Below are 21589 nucleotides of genomic sequence, written 5' to 3' on the forward strand. Positions count from 1 at the left end.
ATACAGTAGGTGCTCTGTAAATACACTTGGCTGGCCGATTGAAGATTCAGACTCTGGTTGGTCCCAGCTCCCCTCCTAATCACAAGGGAAATATTTAGGACACGTGTGTTTCTTTTTCCTGCAGAGCTCCTGGCCCTTGCTGCCTGAGCTAGTGAGGAGGTGGCTGCAAGGACACGGACTCTACTGCTCTCGAGGGGTGGAGGCCAGAGGTCCAGGTCCAGGGGCAGCCAGCTTGGGGCGTGCTCACCTGACCTCCTCCCTCCCAGCGCCCCCTTCCCCACCAGGCCCCCTCAAGCCTGGGCACGCCGTGGGGCAGGGAGACGCAGGTGTTCAGTCCACAATAAAAGGCAGACATTCTGTTTCCTCACATGACAATAATGACACAGTATGCTAGAATACAGCGGGGTATTTTCTCTGATGTGATTAAAGTTTTTTTCTGATTTTTATGAATGAACGACTCCTGTATATTCAGTTTCTACCTTCTCTTAACTTTGATCTTCAGAACTTAAGTTTCTTCTCTTTTGGTTTTTGCTAAAGCACTTGCATTTTGGTCATGCTGGAAGGTACAAGTGGTTTCCAATGATCCAAAATGTCAGATTGTAAATTGTCCCGTGTAAGAGCTGCTTTAGGGATGGGGAGCGGCTCGTCTGTCTGCAGATGCACGCGACACCCCCCGCCCCGTGATGCCCCTTGGGCCGCCACGCTCTGCGCAGGGGGGTCTCTGCTCCACCTCCCCTCCCTGAGCTCTTCGGGCCACATGTGCTCAGAGGAGAAACATGCCCGGAACATACAACACCCAGCGCACAGGTGGGTTGCGGCAGCGAGCTCAGGGGCCCTCCCGCCTGCGCGCTGTGCCCTGGGCCGTCTGCCCCGCCGAGCGCCCTTCTCTGAGTTTGCAGAGACTCTGCTTCGGAAGGCAGGCCCAACGGCGGGCGCCTCACGCGGGCTCCTTACCGCCGACTTTCTGAATTGTGACTGTGTCTCCCCGAGAGCCGCGTCCCCTGGTTCCCGCACACTGCCCAGCCCGGGGCAGGGCCCAGAGACCACGCAGGCTCCTCGCCCCAGAGGGAGGCACCTGCTCTGCCCTCTCCCTGCCCGAAGACTCCTCCCCGACCCACGGCTGCCGGGCCGCTCGCCCCCCAGGCCTTCTTCGCGCTCCGCGGACGGGACCCCGGTGTCGTGGGCCCCCTGGCCAGGCCCGGTGTCAACACTGTCCGTGTTCTCCTGGAGCCAAACCCCAAGGGATTAAGGAGGAGGCCGATCCGGAGAGGACAGGAGGGCAGCTGGGGCCTGGGCACCGCTAACCGGTGCAGTGTGTGGTGTCCGTTGGCTACGTGTGGGGAAGTCGAGGCAGCTGGGCCTCAGGCAGATGGGAGGACGAGGCACCTAGGATTGCGTCTCTTTACTCCAAACCCGCCTGAGAGTGAATGCGGGCACACTAGCAAGCGGGTAGCTTGGGGCCGTGGGCAACTGAGGTGTGTGTCTGTGTCTCTACAGGTGAGAGAGGGAGAGACGGGAGGAGAGACCGGGAGAGAGACAGAGGGAGAGACAGAGACAGAGGGACAGAGACAGAGGGAGAGACAGAGGGAGAGGGAGAGACATATGGGGAGACAGAGACAGAGAGAGGGAGAGACAGAGGGAGAGATGGAGACAGAGGGAGAGATGGAGACAGAGGGAGAGACAGAGAGACAGAGGGAGAGAGAGACGCGTAGAGGGAGAGTCAGAGAGACAGAGACACATGGACCTGTGACTGATCACGAGAACCCCCTGTGCCACCGAGGCTGCCGCTGCTTGTGGTTTGGGGCCTGCATCATTTCTGTGGTTTGGTTGGTTTGGTGGGTCACCTGGCACAGCTGGTGTGTATGTGGGGGGTGTGCGGGGGGGCGTGTAGAGCACGGGTGAGCCAGGACCACCCAGTGGGGTGCGTTCCCATCAGGGGGCACTGGGTCGAGGGGTCAGGGAGGGGAGGCTGGTCCCCGCAGAGCGTGGGGTTTTGGCACCAGAGGCTCCTGCTTAGGGCCCCAGAGCCCAGTAACCACCGCAACGAGACAGTGGATGAGATGGTGCCAGGGGTGGAGAGACCACGCTGACCAGGGTCAGTGACAAATCCGTTTTCTCCTCTCTTTGTCATTGAAATCACAGAATTAGCCCTGCCTGCTTTCTCATAAAGACCCCTCGCTCTCCTCCTATGAGGGGGTTGCTTGTGGACCCTAGCCCCCCAAGTCGCCACCCTGATGCCTCAAATAAAGGCCTCTGTTCTCTTCAGTTTTGCCTCCTGTGTTGGGTTGATAGCCCCTGGGTCCCTTCCCTGCTGAGTCCAGGCGTCCTGGTGGGAGACACGGCCTGGAGGTCCTGTCCCACAATATGAGGACGCTGGGACCACACAGGGTGGGAGAGAAATCTGCATCTGATGCCCTTCATGTGTGCAAAGCTCCAACCCACGCCAGGAGTGTGCTTCATGGATGGAAGCCCACTGCCGCCTTGCTCCAGCAGGGTGCTGGGGGTGCCCTTGCACAGGCACCACTGCACCCCCCCCCCACTCTCAGGGAGGGAGGGAGGGGGCCAACCACGTCTCCAGATCTCTGCCTGCCCCGGGGCCCTGGAAAAACCCGAGTTTCCATCACGGGCACCGCAGGGCTGAGAATTAGACCGTTCTCAGAAACCTCCTGTGCAACAGCTTTCCACCCGTTAAGGGTGGGTTTGAATGCTTTAACCACAGATGCGGTTTTTAAAAAGCTGAGGAAGCCCCACCCTCCTGTCCATAAGCAGATTCCGTGAAGCACAAGTGGGAATTCCACCGGGACCCGGGGAATGCCTCATGCCCCCCTCTGAAATGCCTGCGTCCTCGGGGTGGACACGGCGCAGCCCCTGCGACCTGCTCCCCATCACCGCCTCAGCCACCACCCCGACCGGCCGACCCTCTTTGTTCTAAAATGTCGATCGCTTTTTAAAATGTTCAGTTTTTTTTTCTTTTTAAATGTTCAGCTCTTTAAACCGTATCCTGAAACCAGTTGCTTGTTACACGAATGTCCATAGATCTGCAAATATTTTGGCTGGTTTTCTTACTGTTTTTCCTTCCAAAGTTCTGGCCGACTGTGCATTTGCCCCCGGGTGGGGCCGAGGTCTCCAGCCACCCCCAGGCTCCACAGTGAAGATGTCCCCACCTCGTTCTTTTGGCCCCGGGCCCAGGGAAGCACTTGGGGGGCAGCTGGGAGGGATTCAAGATAAAGCTGCTTCAGGAATTAAAAATGTTGCAATGCTCAGCAGGAAGCTTCCCTGAGAAATCTTTGAAAAGTTAAGGGGCAGTTTCTTTGAAAAATAAATACCAAAAAAAGCCTAGTTTTTCGAAAACACTTAAAAAAAAAAAAGGATTTTATTTGAAATCATCTCTACACCCAACACGGGGCTGGAGCTGGAACTCACGACCCCGACACTAAGAGTCACGAGCTCCTCCGACTGAGCCCACCGGGCGCCCCTCCACGAACACTTTTACACTGTTTCCTTGTGTTGGAACCAGAGTTTGGGCCACGCATGTGAGAGATGCATGTTCCTGCCACACATGAGGGCACCCACGGGGTGGGGACACAGGCCTGGCTGACCTACCACCGAGAGGTGGTTTACGAAGATGATGGCATGATCCATGTTGATTCACGGGGAGGGCTCACACCCTGGTTTCTAGAACACCCTCTAAGAGAATGCTTTTGGGAGTAATGTTTAGGAGGGCTGCGGGTGACCACGGTGCCAGCTGAGCAGATGGGGCCCGGAGGGGACCACGAGGACCACAAGGCGGACCGGGCTGGGACTCTCCCTGGGAAGACGCTGCCACAGAGGCAGCGGGTGGGCTGGCTCTGCAGTCTCCCCTGCATCCACGGGGGTGGGGACATGCTCCCAGAGCCTCTGCAGGCCGCAGGGTGAGCCCGGGGACCCACTCCGTCGCCTCTTCTCTGGGGCCTGTCCCCTTTTGTGACTTCAGAGATCAGCCACGTTGGCCAGACGACACACGTACACGTCCTAAACGGCCAACGAGGTAGGTCCCGGTCCTTAGTCCTGGGAGGGCCTGTGTGTGCTGGTCACGCGCGCTCACTGTGGGTCCTCAGGAGGTCCCTGTCCCTTGCGCAGCCTCCTGGGGGCCTCACACCATGGTCATGACCCTGAGCGCTGCCGGCTGGAACCTTCGGATCTTTCTCCTCAGCGCTTTGGAGGCTTTGATGCGGCACAGTTTGGGTACCGGAGGCAGGGGTGGCCTGCGGGCGCCCGGGGCCCTCCAGGGCTGCGGGGGACACGCCCCAGGCCAGGCGCCGCCCTCCGAGTCACTGCTGCTGGACTCCCGGTCCCCGAAGCGGCTGGCGGTGTGGTCGCTGGCCCCGTCCTCGCTGGTCTCGGCCACCGTGGAGCGGGGCAGGGAGGCGCCCTCGGCCGACGGCTCGGAGCCGTCCGACTCGCTCCTGACCCGGGCGTCCTGGCGGGGCAGCTTGGGCCGGGCGCGGGCGCACACGGGCCGGGGACCGCCCGCCCTGCCCGCTGCCGGCCTGTGGGGCCCCGGGCTGCCGGAGATCTCCACGGAGGACAGCCACCTGCGCTGCTTCTTCCGCGCCTCCCCGCCCGCCGCGCCCAGAGCACTGGCTTCCACGGGGAACAAGGCCTGGGTGGGGGCCTGGCGACTCTCCCGTCGGGCCACCAGCAGGGGCACCAGGAGGGGCACGGGGTAGAGTCTGGGCTCGGAGCAGGACCGGCTGGGGGTCGCCCCCGCCAGGGGGGGCCTCCTCCTGAGACCCTCCCCCCACTCTGGGGGCAAAAGGGGGTCTCTGAGGGCCCCCTCGGGGGAAGGCTGCCCCCCAAACCGCAGCACCTTGTCACTGGCCCCTCTCTTGGTCTTCGTAGCCTTCATCTTGGGGTGGCCTGTTTTCAGCCCCAGGAGGGAAGGTCCGCTGGCAGCAAATGGGGGGCGGGCACAGTGCCCTGGGGGCAGAGTGGGGCTTGCCCTGCCCCCCTTCCCGGCAGGTGACAGGACTGTGCTCTCTTGGCAGCTGAGAGCCTGCTGCTGAGTCTGGGGGCGGGGAGAGGGGGCTGGCCCACGGCCCTGCTGAGGGGCACCCAGCGTGGTCTCCCCACGGATGCAGCCTCTTGAGGGACTGGGTCCCTCCTCTGGAAGGCTGCTGGGGTGCGGGGCAGCTGCAAGGAGCATGGCAGGTCCCCGAAGCCTGAGGTTGTCCCAGCTGGTGTCCACCCTCTGGGCCATCCCACCCGGCCCTGCTCTCCCTGGGGTGCACACCAGCTTCTCTGGGCCACCTTCACTGTCTGCTCTCTGGCCACCAAGCACCTGCAGGGATGGGGGCACCTCACATCTTGGGGGTCCATGCTCACCCACACCGCCCTTTGGGGGGGTCCCTTGGCCCCGCAGCCTTAGCAGCTTGTCTATATATGCTGCAGCTGGGCCAGCCTCAAGGACAGGTCCAGTCTGGCTGGGGCCTGCGGCCGCAGGGCTGGGCAGAGGCTCCCTCCGGGGAGAGTGGCCATTACTCTGCAGGGCCTCCTTGTGTAGAGAAAAGAGAGGGCTCTGAAGAGCCACAGCATGCAGGGGGCTGGGATATGGGTATACCTCCCTGCCACCCTTGGACACCAGGTCACGCTGGTACTTGGGATCCAGCACATGCACTGGGAGGTCCATCCCCTGGTAGAGAAAAGATGTGGACTTGGGGTCTGCGCTGGCTTTCTGGAACACCACCTCAGGTGGTAGGACTCTTTCAAGATCACCTGGGAATGAGAGAAATGAGCAAACAGGTAAATCGGGGACCCTAGTATGATCCTAGGGTCACATCCCATGCAGCACCATAACCCTGAAGTGCCCTGTGCAGGCCTGGGCAAAAGGCCTGGCAAGGGGAGGGCAGCATGCCGTGCACTCTGATGCCAGGTCACGAGCAGCACAGATAGGGCTGGCTCACACCTAACGCCATCACCCGGTCCGGGCTGTGCCCTCTCTGCCACAGCCTATGAGGCGATGTCGGACTCAGAATCTACCATTCCCAGGCCTTCATTCACCCCAGGTTTGGAGATGCCCAGAGAGGCAGGTATCTGTGACCCCACGGTGGGTTCTGGACAGACCCCTGAAGGCATCGCAGACGGGAAGTCATGGGAATATTCACCAGGACAGACAGCACTAAGCCAGGTCTTGTACTAGAAAGCTAATCTGTCCAAAGATGAGGTCGTTTCCTTTTGCGACAGACTAAAGAAAAACAGAGGTTCTTTTCTGAGCCCCTGAGAAGGACCCACGTGTGAAATGAACTCTCTCCGGGGCGCTCTGGCTACTGAGCCCATTCCAGTCACAGACAGATGCCAGTCAGGTCGTGTAAGGGTTCTAGAAGGATTTTTAAAATAACTTTCAGATGTTCACTTAAAAAGTAAGAAAAAAATGCTTTTTATCACAGCAGTCTTGCTATAATGGACAGAAGTGGGCATTTGATTCCTGTCTCTATCCAAAAATCCAAAAAAAAAAAAAAAAAGCCTATAGGTAATTTGTAGTACCTGTGGGATTAGCACCAGCCCCAAATGTACACGGGGGCTTCCTTGCTTTGTGCTCAGTGGTGCAACAGCCATCCCCAGCTGCCCCCACCACCTTGAATGGGATCTGCCCTCCCCTCCCTGGCTCTCCTTTACCTGTAGACACCGGCCTGGGCCGGGATAGGCCTTCCTCGGTGGCCTGGGGTCCCCATGTGGGCAGGGGGACTGTGTGCACGGTGGTCTCGTCGGCTGAGCGGGGTCGGCAGTCCCCCGCATCGGGGCTGGCCATGGGGTCAGCTGGCAGCAGAGTGCCCAAGGAGGAGTACATGCGGTCACTACACACAGACGTGCAGGAGGCAGAGAGGGAGCAGGAGCCACCATCACTCAGCTCGTAGAAGCCTGGACAGGGCGAAGAGCAGCAGTCAGTGCACCTCTGGGCAGTGGCCCCTCTCCTGCCCTGTGCTGGGGGTGCGGCTCAGGATCTCATCAAGGGTGGCACTGGAGAAGGTGGCCAGGGGCTCCGCATTACTGTCCACTGCTGCCCCATCAACAGGGTCAATGGGAGCCCCCTTCACCTGGGCCCCATCACCCACTGACCCCTGTCTTTGGCAAGCAGCTTTCCTTCCCCTACGTGACCTGGCTTCTAGCCCCAGGGCAGGCCTCTGGCATCCTTCACCACCCACTCCTCGTCCCAAGTGGCAATCGGAAGAAGACAGCACACTGGGGGCCCTCTAGCTGGGACCTGCCACACACAGTGCACATCCAGACCAGGTCGTGGTTTTTCAAATTAAAAAAACGTTAGAAGAAACAGCAGCAATGCTGTATGCGGTCTCTGGGGTTGGCCATGCGATCCAGCGTGGGGCCAGAAGGGACCATGTGGCCTGAACCAGGCATGTCAGAATGGCTCCGTGACCATCTCTTTATAGCTTTTTTTTTTTTTTTTAAGATTCTATTTATTTATTCATGAGAGACACAGAGAGATAGAGAGAGGCAGAGACACAGGCAGAGGGAGAAGCAGTCTCCATGCAGGGAGCCTGACATGGGACTCGATCCCGGGACTCCAGGATCATGCCCTGGGCTGAAGGTGGTGCTAAACTGCTGAGCCACCCAGGGATCCCTCCTTGCAGCTTTAAAGTGAGAGACACAGGGCAGCAGGCAAGGGGACGGTGTCCTTATCGCCTTGTCTGACAAATCATACAGATTTGAGATGGGATAAACCTGCAGGCTCAGAAAAACACCTCTGCTGCCTCATGAAACAGTTCTTCACAACCTCCCTGTTGATCTGACCTCAACAGAGCCCAGGGTCTGTCTCAGGCCCGGCACAGGTGAGACCCTCAGGAGGCTTCTGTTATCAACAGCAGGACCTGTCCCATTAAAACATCTCTCCATGAGCACACGCACGTGCACTCTCCCCTTTTTCTCCAAAGCACATTTGGGTAGAGGGATGAACTGGTGCATTCTCAGCCCTTTGGGGGTCAGGTGCTCCAGGCGGGCAGCGGGCCTCAGAGCGCGGGCCCTGGAGGTGCGGGGACCCCGGGAGGGCTGCCAGGAAGGGGCGGCTTCCACCTCGGAGCTCGGGCTACCTGAGCTGGGCCTGCTGTCGCTGTCAGCAAGCTCGCTGCATGGTCGGCGCACGTCCAGCTGGAGCTCACTGATCTGTCGGTCCAGCTGCTCCAAGTGGGTTTTTAGGCCGACGTCCTGGCGCCGCAAACGGTTCTAGGAAGGGAGAGCATGAGAAATAAAACTGAGTTTGTGGAAGGCAAGCTCGGTGCCCCATGGGACCTTTGCCCTGGGCATATGATTTAGACTCCCCAAATCCTGGGCTCCTGCGCCTCATCCTGACCGCTCCCCGGAACCAACTCCCCGGCTCTCTCGTCACCAGAGCAAAGAGCCACCAATCCCTACCCCCAACAGGGTTTCCGTCTCCAGTCACTGACTCTTAAAAACTCAGCAATCCTCAGCTAGGTATTTCTTCATAAGAAGACTGATGCAGACCATGAGCATGACATCGGGACCCAAGGCAGCACCTACCCTGGCACATGGCACAGATGACGGGTTCAGCTGTTGTTCTGAGTTTTATGTGAGAACCGACTTTCCCACGCTCGTGTGCCCTATTCTTTCACTCAGCAGACCATGGGTGAGCTCCAAACTTATCAAGGGGACACGAAAGTGCCAGGAGAGAAAACGGGCCCTTTCTGCATACACCCCCTCCCCCCCATATTACAGGTGCCTCTCACAGGTTCTGTGGAGCCCTTGGGGATGGGGCACTCAGTGAGGCTCAGAATCTGCCTGGGAATCTTCTTGGTTAGAGGTTCTCACCTTAGCTCCCCCTCAGAGGCTCTATCCTCTCTGGGTTCAGCCATAAATGGGTTCTTCTGAGCACTGGCCAAACACATGCGTGTGAGTAATTACACACATACAATGTGTGTATGTGGTTAATGCTCATAGTACATATCCACACACGTTCCCACACATAAATAATAAATATGTAGAATGACGAGCACTGACGAGCTTAATAAATGCTGAATTCCTTTTTTCGATCATAAAGCAACACCCTCTTTTCAAGGTCTGTTGCATAAACTTCTTATTTTTATCAACAGTTGAGTTTAAGGCAAACAATGAATAAATGCAATTATGTAGTTTCCCCTGTTTAAGAAAATGATTGTGTTTCGAATTTTTACACAGAAAGTGAAGAATTCTCCAGAGCTCCATAATTTGGGGCTCTGGGGGGATTCCTCTTTGCTACTAGGAGAACGCAGCCCAAGAGGGAAGCAGGTGGCAGTCATTTCCGATTCTTACGAGGGAATCATGTGGGCACAGTGTTGGGACACCAGCCCAGGCGAGGGTCGGTGGGTGAGGAGCCCAGGGCACATGCCAGGCCACCATGCCCGCAGCCCTTTGCTCCAGGGCCCAGTCCAGGGCTCTCAGAGCAAGCTCCAAGTTTTGCAGCAACAGCGTCTTGCAGCCCTAAGACTGTCCATAAACATATCATGGCAGCAACCAGTCCTGAATTTAATAAAAACCTTATAATCCCAGAACCATCCAGTCCAGCCTAAGCATCCTGGCTTCTAGCTTTGACTATTTTTACAAAGGAAAATGTTGCCCAGGTAAACAGCAGTAGCAGAGGGAGTCAGGGGGTTTGCAAAGACAGGCTTCCGGCCAGTGACCCCCCACCCAGGTGAGGAACACTAGATTCAGGCAAAGGGGCCAGGGTGTATTTTTGCTGCACATGACTCTTCTCCTGCCATAAAGTCAGGCCACGTTTCCCCGGCAAGTCAGTCCCTCTTCGATGCTTTCGAACATCAGTCTGACCTCTTCTCTTCCAAATCAGTATGCTCTCGACCTCCTGGAGGAGGACGGCACCTAGGATGCCATCCAGTTGGCTTCCTTCCTCCCTCTGAACCCCTCCCCGCCCCCAAAGTCATCTCTGTGCCTTTGTGCTGAGATTAATTGCTTTGTGTTAATGTCTGGCCAGCCAGGCCTTCAGTGGGTGGTTTCTGATTCATGTCCAGAGGCCACAGGCACACAGGCTCTCGAGTGTTCACAGATGATTTGCTGCATCCTCAGGACCCACCTGCCCGTCCACAGGGCTTCCCCATCCAGAGTTTACCCTTCCTTGGTCCCTTACTTGGGGTTTTTACGACTCTGCTTTTCATGAACTCCTTCTTGGCATCTAACTGTGTGCCAACAGTCGTAAGCGCCTTCTGTGGCCAGGACAGAGTAGAATCCACTGCAACCCAGCCACAGAGTGTCTCTCTGCATGTATTTCTGCAGAGGAAATGTGAAAAATCCCCTTGCGCTGGGTGAGCAGGACTGTGGTAGCCACATGGATCCCCATCAGAGCGGCCCCCTCCTCCCCACCTCAGTCTCCGGCATCCAGGCTCACCATCAGGGCAGCGAACCCGTGTAAGGGGCCCTGGGGGCAGGGAGAGCACACCTGCGGTTCCTCAGGTTCCTCCCTGAGTGTAAGTGCAGAGTCCCGGGATCCCAGCCACACCTGGGAACCTGCATCTTGACAAGCCTCCCACAGTACGCAAAGGTGTTTTCTGAAGGCAAGAAGCCTGAATGCCACTAAAAACAAATACTGAGCTTATCCCTTCCCCTGGAAGGTGTACTGCGTGTACACCTGTACTCTGCTTGTTTGTCTTTGGCTTCCAACTGCGACCCAGGAGTCTGGGCTCCTCAAGCCTTTACGGCAGATTCAAAGGACAAAGATGAAAAATGCCCTCAAGTTCATGATACACACGTGGCGTCTATTTACTTTTTCTCCTTCCTCAAAGGCTGAGAGCATGCAGAGGAAACATCACCCAGGTGAATCCCGGGGCGCTCCCCCTGCGGGCAGGCGGGGACACGTTACTGCCTGGCTGGAAAGGGGGTCGTGGGGGCACCACTCAGCCTGGCGACAGACGGAGACGCAACTCAGTTCCCGCCGATGCCCTGCCTTCATGGGGATCTTGAGCAGGTTCCCTTGCCCTGAGTCCCCGAAGCAAGTGTAGCCACTCAGGGAACACACCAGACATCGCGTTTGCAGCTGCAGAGGCAGCCTGTCCTTGCAGGAGTTAGTGCCAGAATCTGCCAGTGAAAAGGACTTCTTGCACGCTGCCGGCCTGAGGACAAGTCACAACCAGCAGAGTCAACTCCTGGGAAATTCTTCAGGATGAGCTTTCCCTGCGGGGTCCCCAGAACCTTTCTTCACTTGCACCTAAAGGCACCTCTCCCACTGACCCCGCAGCGCCTCCTGCTGGGAGGTGGAGCACCCCAGGCGACCACGTCAGGGTCCACCCGGCACTGGACTCCTAGGAAATGGGACGGCAGCTGCTCAGGAAATGCCAAACCTTCCGGAAGATACAACCCCCGGAAGCTCAGGACTGGCCAGAGGGGAGCAGCTGCTCTGCTCAGAGGTCCCGGGGGCATCATTAGCTCAGAAGTCTAGAACAGGGAGACAGTAAATGTTCTCTTCTGTTGGAGCAACACAAGTCGCTCCTTTATTTGCTCACCAAATACTTACTGAGCACCTACTGCATGCTCCTTTGTGACTCTGGGTGTGGCCCGTTTTGATAAGTGTTCACCTGCTCATCTGCTAAGGTCCTAATCGCAGCTCAAATCCCCAGAAAGGCTCAAGCTCATTCCCACTGGGGAACCCCTGCAGGGCAAAGCCTCCGAGGGGCAGATAGAAGTCCTTCCTGTCCTCGCACCTGAACGGTGCCGCTCCGTCCACGCCAGCGTGGGCGCGGGAGGGGCCCCGAGTTAGCGGGCCGCTGTGAGGTCCGCGGCTGTGCTGCGGGTGAAAGGCCTTTGATTATACTCCTCATCATGGAACTAGTATTACTCCTATTTTTTTCCCTGCAAGAAAAATGTGGAAGTGTTAAGCCCTAGCTGATGTCACACAAATTCAATTATTCTTCTCTTTTGATCACATAATCCATGCCAAGAACAAAGTTTGAAGACAAAGTGTGCGTGTTCTTTCTGGTCCCCACATTAAAAAAAAAATTAAACAAAAAAACCTGTTTGATCTCTTCCAAAGGCTACTTGTAATTAGAGGCTGACAACTCGCAAGTCTGATTTGTGTATTACTTAAGTCAAGTTAATCATCAGCTGTGCTCCTTCCCCTCTGACGAGCACTTCAGGGCAGCATCTCAGCAGCTCCCTGCTCTCTTTTTTTTTTTTTTTTTTTTTTAGATTTTTATTTATTTATTCATGAGACACACAGAGACACAGAGAGAGAGACAGAGACACAGGCAGAGGGAGAAGCAGGCTCCATGCAGGGAGCCCGACATGGGACTAGATCCCGGGTCTCCAGGATCAGGCCCTGGGCTGAAGACCGTGCTAAACCGCTGGGTCACCTGGCTGCCCAGCTCCCTGCTCTTTCACGGGAGCCACACATCTTTGCAGGCGGTGGTGTACTGTGCAAGTAACCAGGACAGACCCCTCAGGCCGGGTAAAACACGAGTGATGATTCCCCTCGAAAGCACGTTCCTGCCCTCTGTGTGGCAGCAGCTCAATCACAGAGGGGAGGCTGCACAGTCAAGGCCCAGGTTCTTTTCCATCTGCCCCTGTTTTTTGCACTTTGGGGAAGATGACTGGAGTCCTGGGAGGCATCTCAAGACGCTGGACTTCTAGATTCTGTAATCTAGAAACACTTAACAAATCTGTAACCTGACTAAGCTGAGCTGAGCTTGAGGCTGCAGATCCATCCTGGCTGCTTTGTTAAGACAGCAGCTTTTAAACAGAACAGATTTGAATTTCTAAATTTAAAAAAATTCTGCTTAGAGTGCTAGAATTAACTCCAGCACATAGGAATCTTTCTGTACAGCCTATTTTTTTTTCCTTTAAAAAATACTGCAGTCCTGGAAAAACTCTTTCTGAGCTATTTCCAACAGGCGAGGTACAAGCCTACAGCAGATGAAGAGGCGGAGGAGCCACCATGGAGCGCCCTCGGTCCTCTAACTAGGAGCTGGCATTTGGAGGAGGCCGGGGAGCCAGAAGAAGACACAAAGGTAAAGCAGCCCTGAGAGGGTCCTGGTTCTACTGTGTCTGGGATTCAGGACACGCCTCACTTTCCAGGTCAGGTTACAATTTAAAGTCAAAGAAGCTTTCACGGGATACCCGCTGAACGCAAGGTTTTGTTCCAAGGCCAGGGCAACACTGAACCCCAGCACAGTGTGGGGAGGATGCGGGTGCGCCCCACACGCGGCCTGTGCTGTGTCTGAACCTGGCAGCGGGGACACCTGCTACCCGGGGTGTGACCGCAGGATCCCAAGGAGCCCCCCACCAGGAGAAGCCCACTAGTGCGTTCTTATACCAAAGGCACCGGAAGTCCAACAGGAATGCTCCCCAAATCCGTCTGCGCGGGGGGAGGGGGGAAGGAGGCGGCGGAGGGGTGCAGCCCCAGGGCGCCTTTCCCTATGCTCCGGCCTCCTGGCCGGCTCCCGGGAACCGAGCTGCAGCCCCCGAAATCCCAGAGGGTGCCCCAGAATCGGTGGGACAGTCTGCCGGGGGGCAGGGCCCCAGCGCGCCAGGACGCCCCGTGCGCCCCCGCCGCCCCGCCGCCCCGCGCGCCCCCCGCGCCCCGCGCTCCTTACCAGCTGCTCCTGCAGCGCCGCCAGCGCCGCCTCCAGCCGCAACTCGTGCGCGCGGGGCCCGCGTGGGTGCTCGGGGCGCGCGGGGCCGCGGGGGGCGGCGGGGCCGGGCGGGGGCTGCAGGGCCAGGGCGCCCCGCACGCGCGCCTGCTGAGTGGCGCGCAGCCCCTGCAGCTCGTGCAGCCCCGCGAGCGCCGCGCGCAGCCGGGCGCCCACCCTGCGGCGGTCCCAGCCCGCGGGCCCCGGAGGGCCGCCCTGCGCCCACATCCCGCGCCGGGCCTCCCCGGCCTCCCGGAGCCTCCTCCCAGCCTCCCGGCCGCGCGCGCGGCCTCCTGCGCCGCCTGTCCCCGCCCCCGCCCCGCAGGTCGCCAAGGTGGGGTGGGACCTATCGGTGGCCGCCGAGGGCGGCGTTTGCACACGCCCCGAGGTCACAGCGGCCGCCCCGGCCCGCCCCGTCGGCGCGCCCCTGGGGGCCGGGGACCCCTGCCCGGGGCGAGTCTGCAGGGGAGGGCCCAGGAGGACCCCAGCGGGGAGCCGGGAGGGGCCGCGAGGGGAACCAAGGCGCTCAGAGGTGGTTGAAGGCTTAAAAAAAACAAAACTTAAGATGAATTCTTGGGACGGTGCCACATTGTAAGGACCTTGTTACCATTTTAAGCTCCTTATGGATTTGAAAAACATATTATCCCCTTTCCTAATGTATATCTGCAGTAGGAATCCTCAGATACGAATGCATACGTGTGTATGTATTTACGTAATAATAGCTTCACTGAGATGCAAGGATCACGACGATGCGCCTATTTGAAGCGGACAGTTCAGTGGTTCTGCTTCTATTCACAACTGTCAGTGCGATCACTTTTAGAACATTTTCACCACTCCAGAAAGAAACCATCTACCCATTAGCCTCACCCTCCATTCCCCCCCACACCACCACCCCTGCACCCTTGTCCTTAGGAACCACTAGGGCCCCTGTTATGGACATTCCCTATAACTAGCATCACACCCTACGGGGTCCTCTGTGACCCGCCCTATTCTCTAGCTCTGTGTTCCCAAGGTTGCCCCATGTTGTAGAGCCCCTGGGTCCTTCATTCCTTTCTGTTGGTAGATAATATTGCACTGTGTGCACAGACCACTTATATTTATCCATTCATTAATTGGTGGAGATTTGGGGTGTCTCCACTTTTTGGCTGCTGTGAATAATCTGCTAGGGACAGATTTGTGTGCTTTTAGCTGGCGGGATATTTTCACGTCCCTTGCGTGTAGACCTCAGAGTAGGTAACTACTGTGTTAGATCTTTGGAAGGACTGCTAGACTTTTTATTTATTTATTTATTTATTTATTTATTTATTTATTTATTCATTTATTCATTTATTCATTTATATTAGTTTCAGAAGTAGAATTTAGGGACTCATCAGTTGCATATAACACCCAGTGCTGGGCAGCCCCGGTGGCTCAGCGGTTTAGCACCACTTCAGCCCAGGGCTTGATCCTGGAGACCCGGGATCAAGTCCCACGTTGGGCTCCCTGCATGGAGCCTGCTTCTCCCTCTGTCTGTGTCTCTGCCTCTCTTTCTCTCTCTCTCTCTCTCTGTCTCTCATGAATAAATAAATAAAAATTAAAAAAAAAACACACAGTGCTCATCCCATCACATGCCCTCTTTCATGCCCATTACCCAGTTACCCCAAACCCTGCTCCCTCCCCTCCTGCTGGAGAAACAGCATTAGGCTGGAACCAATTTATGATTCTTCCCTTTCATTTTCTTCTGAAGAGAGAGGTAGAGAGAGGGTTAGACTGGATATGAGACTTGTTCGGTTATCTGTCTTCTTCTCATCTGTGGACTCACTTATTGGTGTCTTTTGGAGAACAGAAACTCCTCATTTTTCTGTATTCTTATTTATAATTGATTCTGTGTCATTTTAAAGAAATTTTTGCTCACCTAAACTCTTCAAGATATTATTTAATGCTGCTTCTCTAAACTGTATTATCTCACTTTTTTTTTCGTTTAGATCTACAGTCCACCGACAATGATTTTTATGTATTGTATGATGTAGGGGGATCACTATTTTTTCTTGAATACATATCCTAGTGCAGTATTTATTGGAAAAAAATAGTCCTTTTTGAACTGTTATGCAGTACCACAGTTTTTGTAAATATATGTAGGTCTGTTCTGGGCTCCCTTTTCTATTTCATTAGTTTGCCTATCCTGGCACTTGTCCTAATTATTGTGGCTTTTTATAATGTGGTGATACCCAGTAAAGTATGATTCCCCCACCCTGTTGTTCAAGGGTGCCTTGAGTATTCTTGGCACTTGACAGCATTATATAAATTTTATTTTATTTTTTAATTTTTATTTTATTTTTTAAATTTATTTTAAATTTATTAATGATAGTCACACAGAGAGAGAGGCAGAGACACAGGCAGAGGGAGAAGCAGGCTCCATGCACTGGGAGCCCAACGTGGGACTTGATCCCGGGTCTCCAGGATCGCGCCCTGGGCCAAAGGCAGGCGCTAAACTGCTGCGCCACCCAGGGATCCCCATTATATAAATTTTAGAATCAGCCGGTAGATTTCTACAAAAAGGCTATTGGTATTTTGATGGGGATCACATTAACTCTATAGCTGAATCTGTAGAGAAATGATATCTTTATAATATTTATCCTAATCCATGGACATGGAATACCCCATCATCTATAAAGATTTTCTTCCGTGTCTCTAAATATTATTTTATAATTTTTGTGTGTAGAGGTCTTGTACATTTTTCACTAGGTTTATCCCTCCTTTCTTAGTGTTTTTCTTTTTTTCTGATAGTATTGTCAATGTTACCTTTAAAATTTTTCTTTATTTTTGTTGATGACATACGGAAATACTGGGAAGGTATTTAATAACTTTGTTAAACTCATTTATCAATTGAATAATTTATCTGTAGATTTTTTTAATTTTTATTTATTTATGATAGTCACAGAGAGAGAGAGAGAGAGAGGCAGAGACATAGGCAGAGGGAGAAGCAGGCTCCATGCACCAGGAGCCTGATGTGGGATTCGATCCCGGGTCTCCAGGATCGCGCCCTGGGCCAAAGGCAGGCGCCAAACCGCTGCGCCACCCAGGGATCCCTTATCTGTAGATTTTAAAAGATTTTTTCTATATCATCTCTGACTAATGGAGGTTTTGCATTTTTTTCTTTTCCATCCTATACCACTATACCATCTATCTATCTCTATCTATCTATCTATCTATCTATCTATCTATCTATCTATCTATTATCTATTTATTTGGCTTTATTGCAGTGGCTAGGACCTCAGTATAATGTCAAAATAGTGATTATGTCAAGCATCCATGTATCATTTCCAAGGGTTGTGGGAAGGTTTTCTACATTTCACCACTGAAAACGATGTTTGTTCTATGTTTTGTAGTAGTGTTTATCAGATTTAAGGAAATTGTCTTCCATTCCTAGAATGGATATTGAATTTTACCAACTGTGTTTTCTACTATTTTAGTGATTATATTATTTCATTTTTTTCCTATTAATATGAGTCAGGTTAATTGATTTACAAATGTAAAGCTAACTTTGGATTTCGGGATGAATCAACTTGGTCATGAGGTATTTTCCTCATTTATATGTTGCTGGATTTAGTCTGATAGTATTTTGCTTTAGAGTTCTGCATCTGTTTTCATGAGTGAGGTCAGCCCATCCTTCTTTCCTGTAAATTTTTTTCGCAGGTTTTCAGAATCAATGCTATGCTGGTCTCACAGACCGAGTGAAAATATTCCTTTTTGATATTCAGTGTAAGGGTTTTTGTAAGATTAAGATAATTTCATTCTTAAATGTTTGGTAGAACATTAATGAGGCCATTATGCCTGGGGTTTTTGTTTTTTGGGGTTTTTTTTGGTGTAAAAGTTTTAAATTATGAACCAAAGTCCTTGAATTACTCAGTCCATGTAATTACTCAGACTTTCTGTTTCTTCTTGTGTCAGTTTGTTGCAGATGATTGTTATAATTTTCTTCTCATTGTGTCCATGTTTTCAACTATGTTGACATAAGTGTCCAATAATATTGTCTACAAATATTTATTGAATCTTTAGTGATGTGTGCTCCCTGTCCAGCTTTTTTTCTGTCATTTAGTTATTTGTACTTTCTCTTCTCCGCTCCCCCTCCCCGCCCGCCCGATCAACTTTAGTGATGCTTTAGCAATTTTATCAGTTTTTTCAAAATACCATCTTTTCACTGGGTGTTATGCTATATGTTGGCAAATTGAACTTCATTAAAAAAAATATATACAAAAAAATAAAGAAAAAAAAATACCATCTTCTGACTTCGGTGATCCTCTCTGTTTTTTTGTTTGCTTTCTCATCCATCAGTCTATCTTCCTCATTATTTGCTTCAGTCTATTTACCCTGGGTATAATTTACTAGGTTACTTTTTCTAATTTCTTGAAATGGATTCTTCACTCATGACCTCTCCTTCACCCATCTGGCCTTGCTCAGACCTTGTCTGTGGTGGGCAAGAACTTGTTATTAGGAAAACATTGGGGCCTGCCCCTCCTTAGATAGTGTGCATCATTTTGAATGGCTTGTGGGTTCACCTTGCCTGCTTGGGCTACATCTGTACTTGGAACTTTGTGCAGAGGAGTATGAGGACAGCTCTTGTGTGGAATGGCTTTAGAGAGGAAGACTCGTGCATGGAATCTCAGGTTGTCCTTGAATGAGAGAAATAGAAGGCATTTTAGTGATCCTGTACTTATTTCTTTTGCTATCGTGTCCTGTCCTTATTGCCGTAGATGGAAAGGGGTCTAGTTTTCACTCTCCTCGTTACTCATTGTTAAATTGTGACAGTGGTAGGCTCTGCTCTTTCTCTCTCTCTCTCTCTCACACACAGAATCAAAGTGGTATCCTCTATCACAAGTGCCCCTGAGAAGGAGTTTGAGCCCAAGGAACATTTTTGGGGTCCCCAGCAGGGAATTGGATTTGTACCAAGGCCCCAGACTCCCTCGCAAACTGTCAGTAATTTTTCCGGCTTTCCCATCCTTTACCTCATTCCTGTTTCATGATCCTGTCCTTTGTATTCCATGAACTTGGAATCCTTGTCCATTTTTGAACTTTATCTTTCTTTGTTGACACCTACAGTGAATGCCATTTCCTGGGCCTTGGAGAACCAGTCAGAACCTGGGTGTGCATGTCAGGAATCCAGTCTCCCGAGCCAAAGCCTCGATTCCCAACCAGCAAATCTGCTGCTACCTGTTATTGTTCACTACATAATTACCAGCCTCCGGATTTTGTTACATAAGGACACAGAATGAGAAGAAGGAGAGCTTTTGAGTTTTATCCTTTTATCATCTCTTCTTAATCACATTGTCTAAACTATTAGTGCTTATGTAGTGCACTGTAAAGATATATACCCATTAAATTTTAAAAATAGATGGATCTTATTCTCAGGATCATTTTTATGTCATACCATTTTTTAATTTTGTGAATACTGTAACTTCTTGAATCTATGGAGATTAATTTTCTGTTTTGTTTTAAATTACCTCTGTCTTGTATGGTGTCAGCTTTTTTGTTTACCTTTGGCTCTCTCTTTCCTATTGTAGATTTCTCTCATGTGGCTGAGGATTCATGGATACTGTTCACCTGTGAGACAATAGGCAGGTGTACATGGTAGTTGAGTTTGGTTTCATGGTAGAGTCAAAGAATGCAGAGCTGGCTGGGGTGCTGTGCACACCCCAACGTCAGATGTAAAGGGCTGTATTTGTGGCACCACCACCATGCACCCCTAGATGGGTATTTTCATTCATTTACATATGGCTGTAGTTGTAGATTATTATTGATTTACTATCATTTTCATCTGGTTTTATTAGGAAGACATGTGCTCCATACTATTTTATGTTAGAATCCACCAGAAATTTTTGCCTTTAAATGACATTTTTGCAGTCTCAAGCTTATGAAAAAATTGTATGTACAGTATAAAGAACTTTCTCCTGTTTTCCCAGAACCATTGAGAATGCACTGATTACCTGTTGCCCTATCACCCCTAATACCTTAGTGTGTGTTTTCTACACACAAAAGGGATTATCCTAAGTATGCAAAGTTTAATAATTAAAATCAGGAAATTGATGTTGCTTCATAATCACCATCTAAAATTCAGTTCAGGTTTCACCATTTATCCATCAACATCCTTCAGGTCAGAACAATCCTGTCCAGACTAATGCATTTACTTGTCCCATCCTGCTGGTCTCTATCAGCCTGGAGAAGAGCTCAACTGTTCTTGACTTATGACTTCACTTTTGAAGATTATGGACCAGTTATTTTGTAGGATGCTCCTTGGTTTCATTTTGTTTAGGTTTCCTCCTGGTTCAGGTTATGCATCCAAGATGAGAATATCACAGAAGTGATACTGTTCTCTTGTCATGCATCCTACTGAGGGGCATTAATTTCCAACATGACCACTTCTGACACTTCCCACCTTGATCACTTCATCTCTATCTGTCATCTGTCTGCCAATCCATCCATCCATCCATCCATCCATCCATCCATCCATCCATCAATCCATCCACACACCCACTCATCTATCCATCTATCCATCCATCCATCCATCCATCCATCCATCCATCCATCCATTTATCTATCATTTATCATCTGTCTGTGACCTTTCTCTGTCTATCCACCTCTCCATCGCTTTCTCTCTCTCTCTCCTCTCTCCATCTACCCATCATCTATCTCATCCCTTCAGTTCTTACATTACACTCATTACGCTATAGCTCCATCAGTATCCAACTCTTAACAGATGAGCCATGTTTCACTCTATGGACACAATCATATTTCAGTTGATGAACATTTGGTTGTTTCATTTCTTCCTACCATAGCAATACTGCAGAAAGCATTCTCATACATGTGGCCTTGCTATTGTCGCTTTTATTTCTATAGGTTGTGTTCTTAGAAGTGGAATTTCTGATATCTGAGAGCATCTATGTTTTTATCTTAACACTGCAAGATTTTCTTTTCAGAAAGATCGTAGCAATAACCAGCAATGTGTTAGTGCAATCTCCAAACCTATATCATTGCTGATACTGAATGTCTTCATTTTAAAATTACTTTTGAGGGTAAAAATAAAGTATCTCAGTGTTTATTCTGTGAACAACATTGTGATTCCTTGTGAGTGTGAGCATCTCTTTCTGTGTGTGTGTGCTTAAGATTTTATTTATTCATGAGAGACACAGAGAGAGGCAGAGACATAGACATAGCTCCTCTATGGGGAGCCAGATGTGGGACTTGATCCCAGGACCCTAGGATCAAGACCCGAGCCAAAAGCAGATGCTCAACCACTGAGCCACCCAGGTGCCTCTCTTTGTGTGTTTGTTAAGAGCTTTTACGTTTTCCAGTGGGCCTGCTTGCTCGCATCTTCGCCTGTCTGTTTTCCGGAACTTCTTGTGTGTTTTGACTGTTATTTATCGTATGTGTTGGACATGTTCTCCCCCTCAATCTATTGTTTTCCTCCAACTTTGTGGTATCCTTGGCATATCAGACCGAATATGTTCTTCTTTTTTTTTCTTAATGTTTTTTGTGATTATTCTCTTACTTCAGTTCTTTCTTATTTCAACATGAAGTCATTATTTTGGCAAACTTTATTCTTTTTTTTAAAGAATATTTATTAATTTATTTTAGAGAAAGCAGGGGAGGGGTGGCGGGGGAGGATCTCAAGAAGCTCGTCTCTGAGTGTGAAACTCAACATAGAGTTTGATCCCATGACCCTGAGATCATGACCTGAGCCAAAATCAAGAGTTGGATGCTCAACCAACTGAGCCACCCAGTTGCCCCTTGGCAAATTATTCTGATATCACATATATATTGTTCATCCACCGGAATTTATTCTTACATCTGATGTGATGTAGGGTTCTAACATTTCCTCCATATAATTAGTTAATTATTCCCACCCCATTACCTTTTCTTTCTTTCTTTTTTCAAAGATTTATTTATTTAGCTTAGAGAGAGGGGGTGGGGAGAGTAGAGGGAGAGGGAGACAGTCT

General features: G+C 51.6%; 1 protein-coding gene and 1 long non-coding RNA gene across 4 annotated transcripts in view; one reads left to right on the forward strand and one right to left on the reverse strand.

The window, feature by feature from the left end:
- Positions 1-3354: 3354 nt before the first annotated feature.
- Positions 3355-13877, reverse strand: DACT2 (dishevelled binding antagonist of beta catenin 2). The gene is made up of 4 exons (XM_025422786.3): positions 13581-13877; positions 8082-8214; positions 6655-6897; positions 3355-5754 (listed from the first exon to the last, which is right to left on the reverse strand). The coding sequence occupies exons 1-4, from the start codon at positions 13842-13844 to the stop codon at positions 4133-4135; spliced, it is 2262 nt and encodes a 753-aa protein (XP_025278571.1). The 5' UTR covers positions 13845-13877; the 3' UTR covers positions 3355-4132.
- The window catches only part of LOC125755805 (uncharacterized), a 55956-nt gene continuing 46521 nt past the window's right edge, over positions 12155-21589 (forward strand). For all 3 annotated transcript variants that reach the window (XR_007413150.1, XR_007413151.1, XR_007413149.1), the window contains exon 1: positions 12155-12995. This is a non-coding gene — a long non-coding RNA (uncharacterized LOC125755805). The remainder of the gene's footprint in view (positions 12996-21589) is intronic.

This window comes from Canis lupus, chromosome 1 (assembly GCF_003254725.2).
Source record: "Canis lupus dingo isolate Sandy chromosome 1, ASM325472v2, whole genome shotgun sequence".
Classification (NCBI taxonomy): Eukaryota; Metazoa; Chordata; class Mammalia; order Carnivora; family Canidae; genus Canis; species Canis lupus.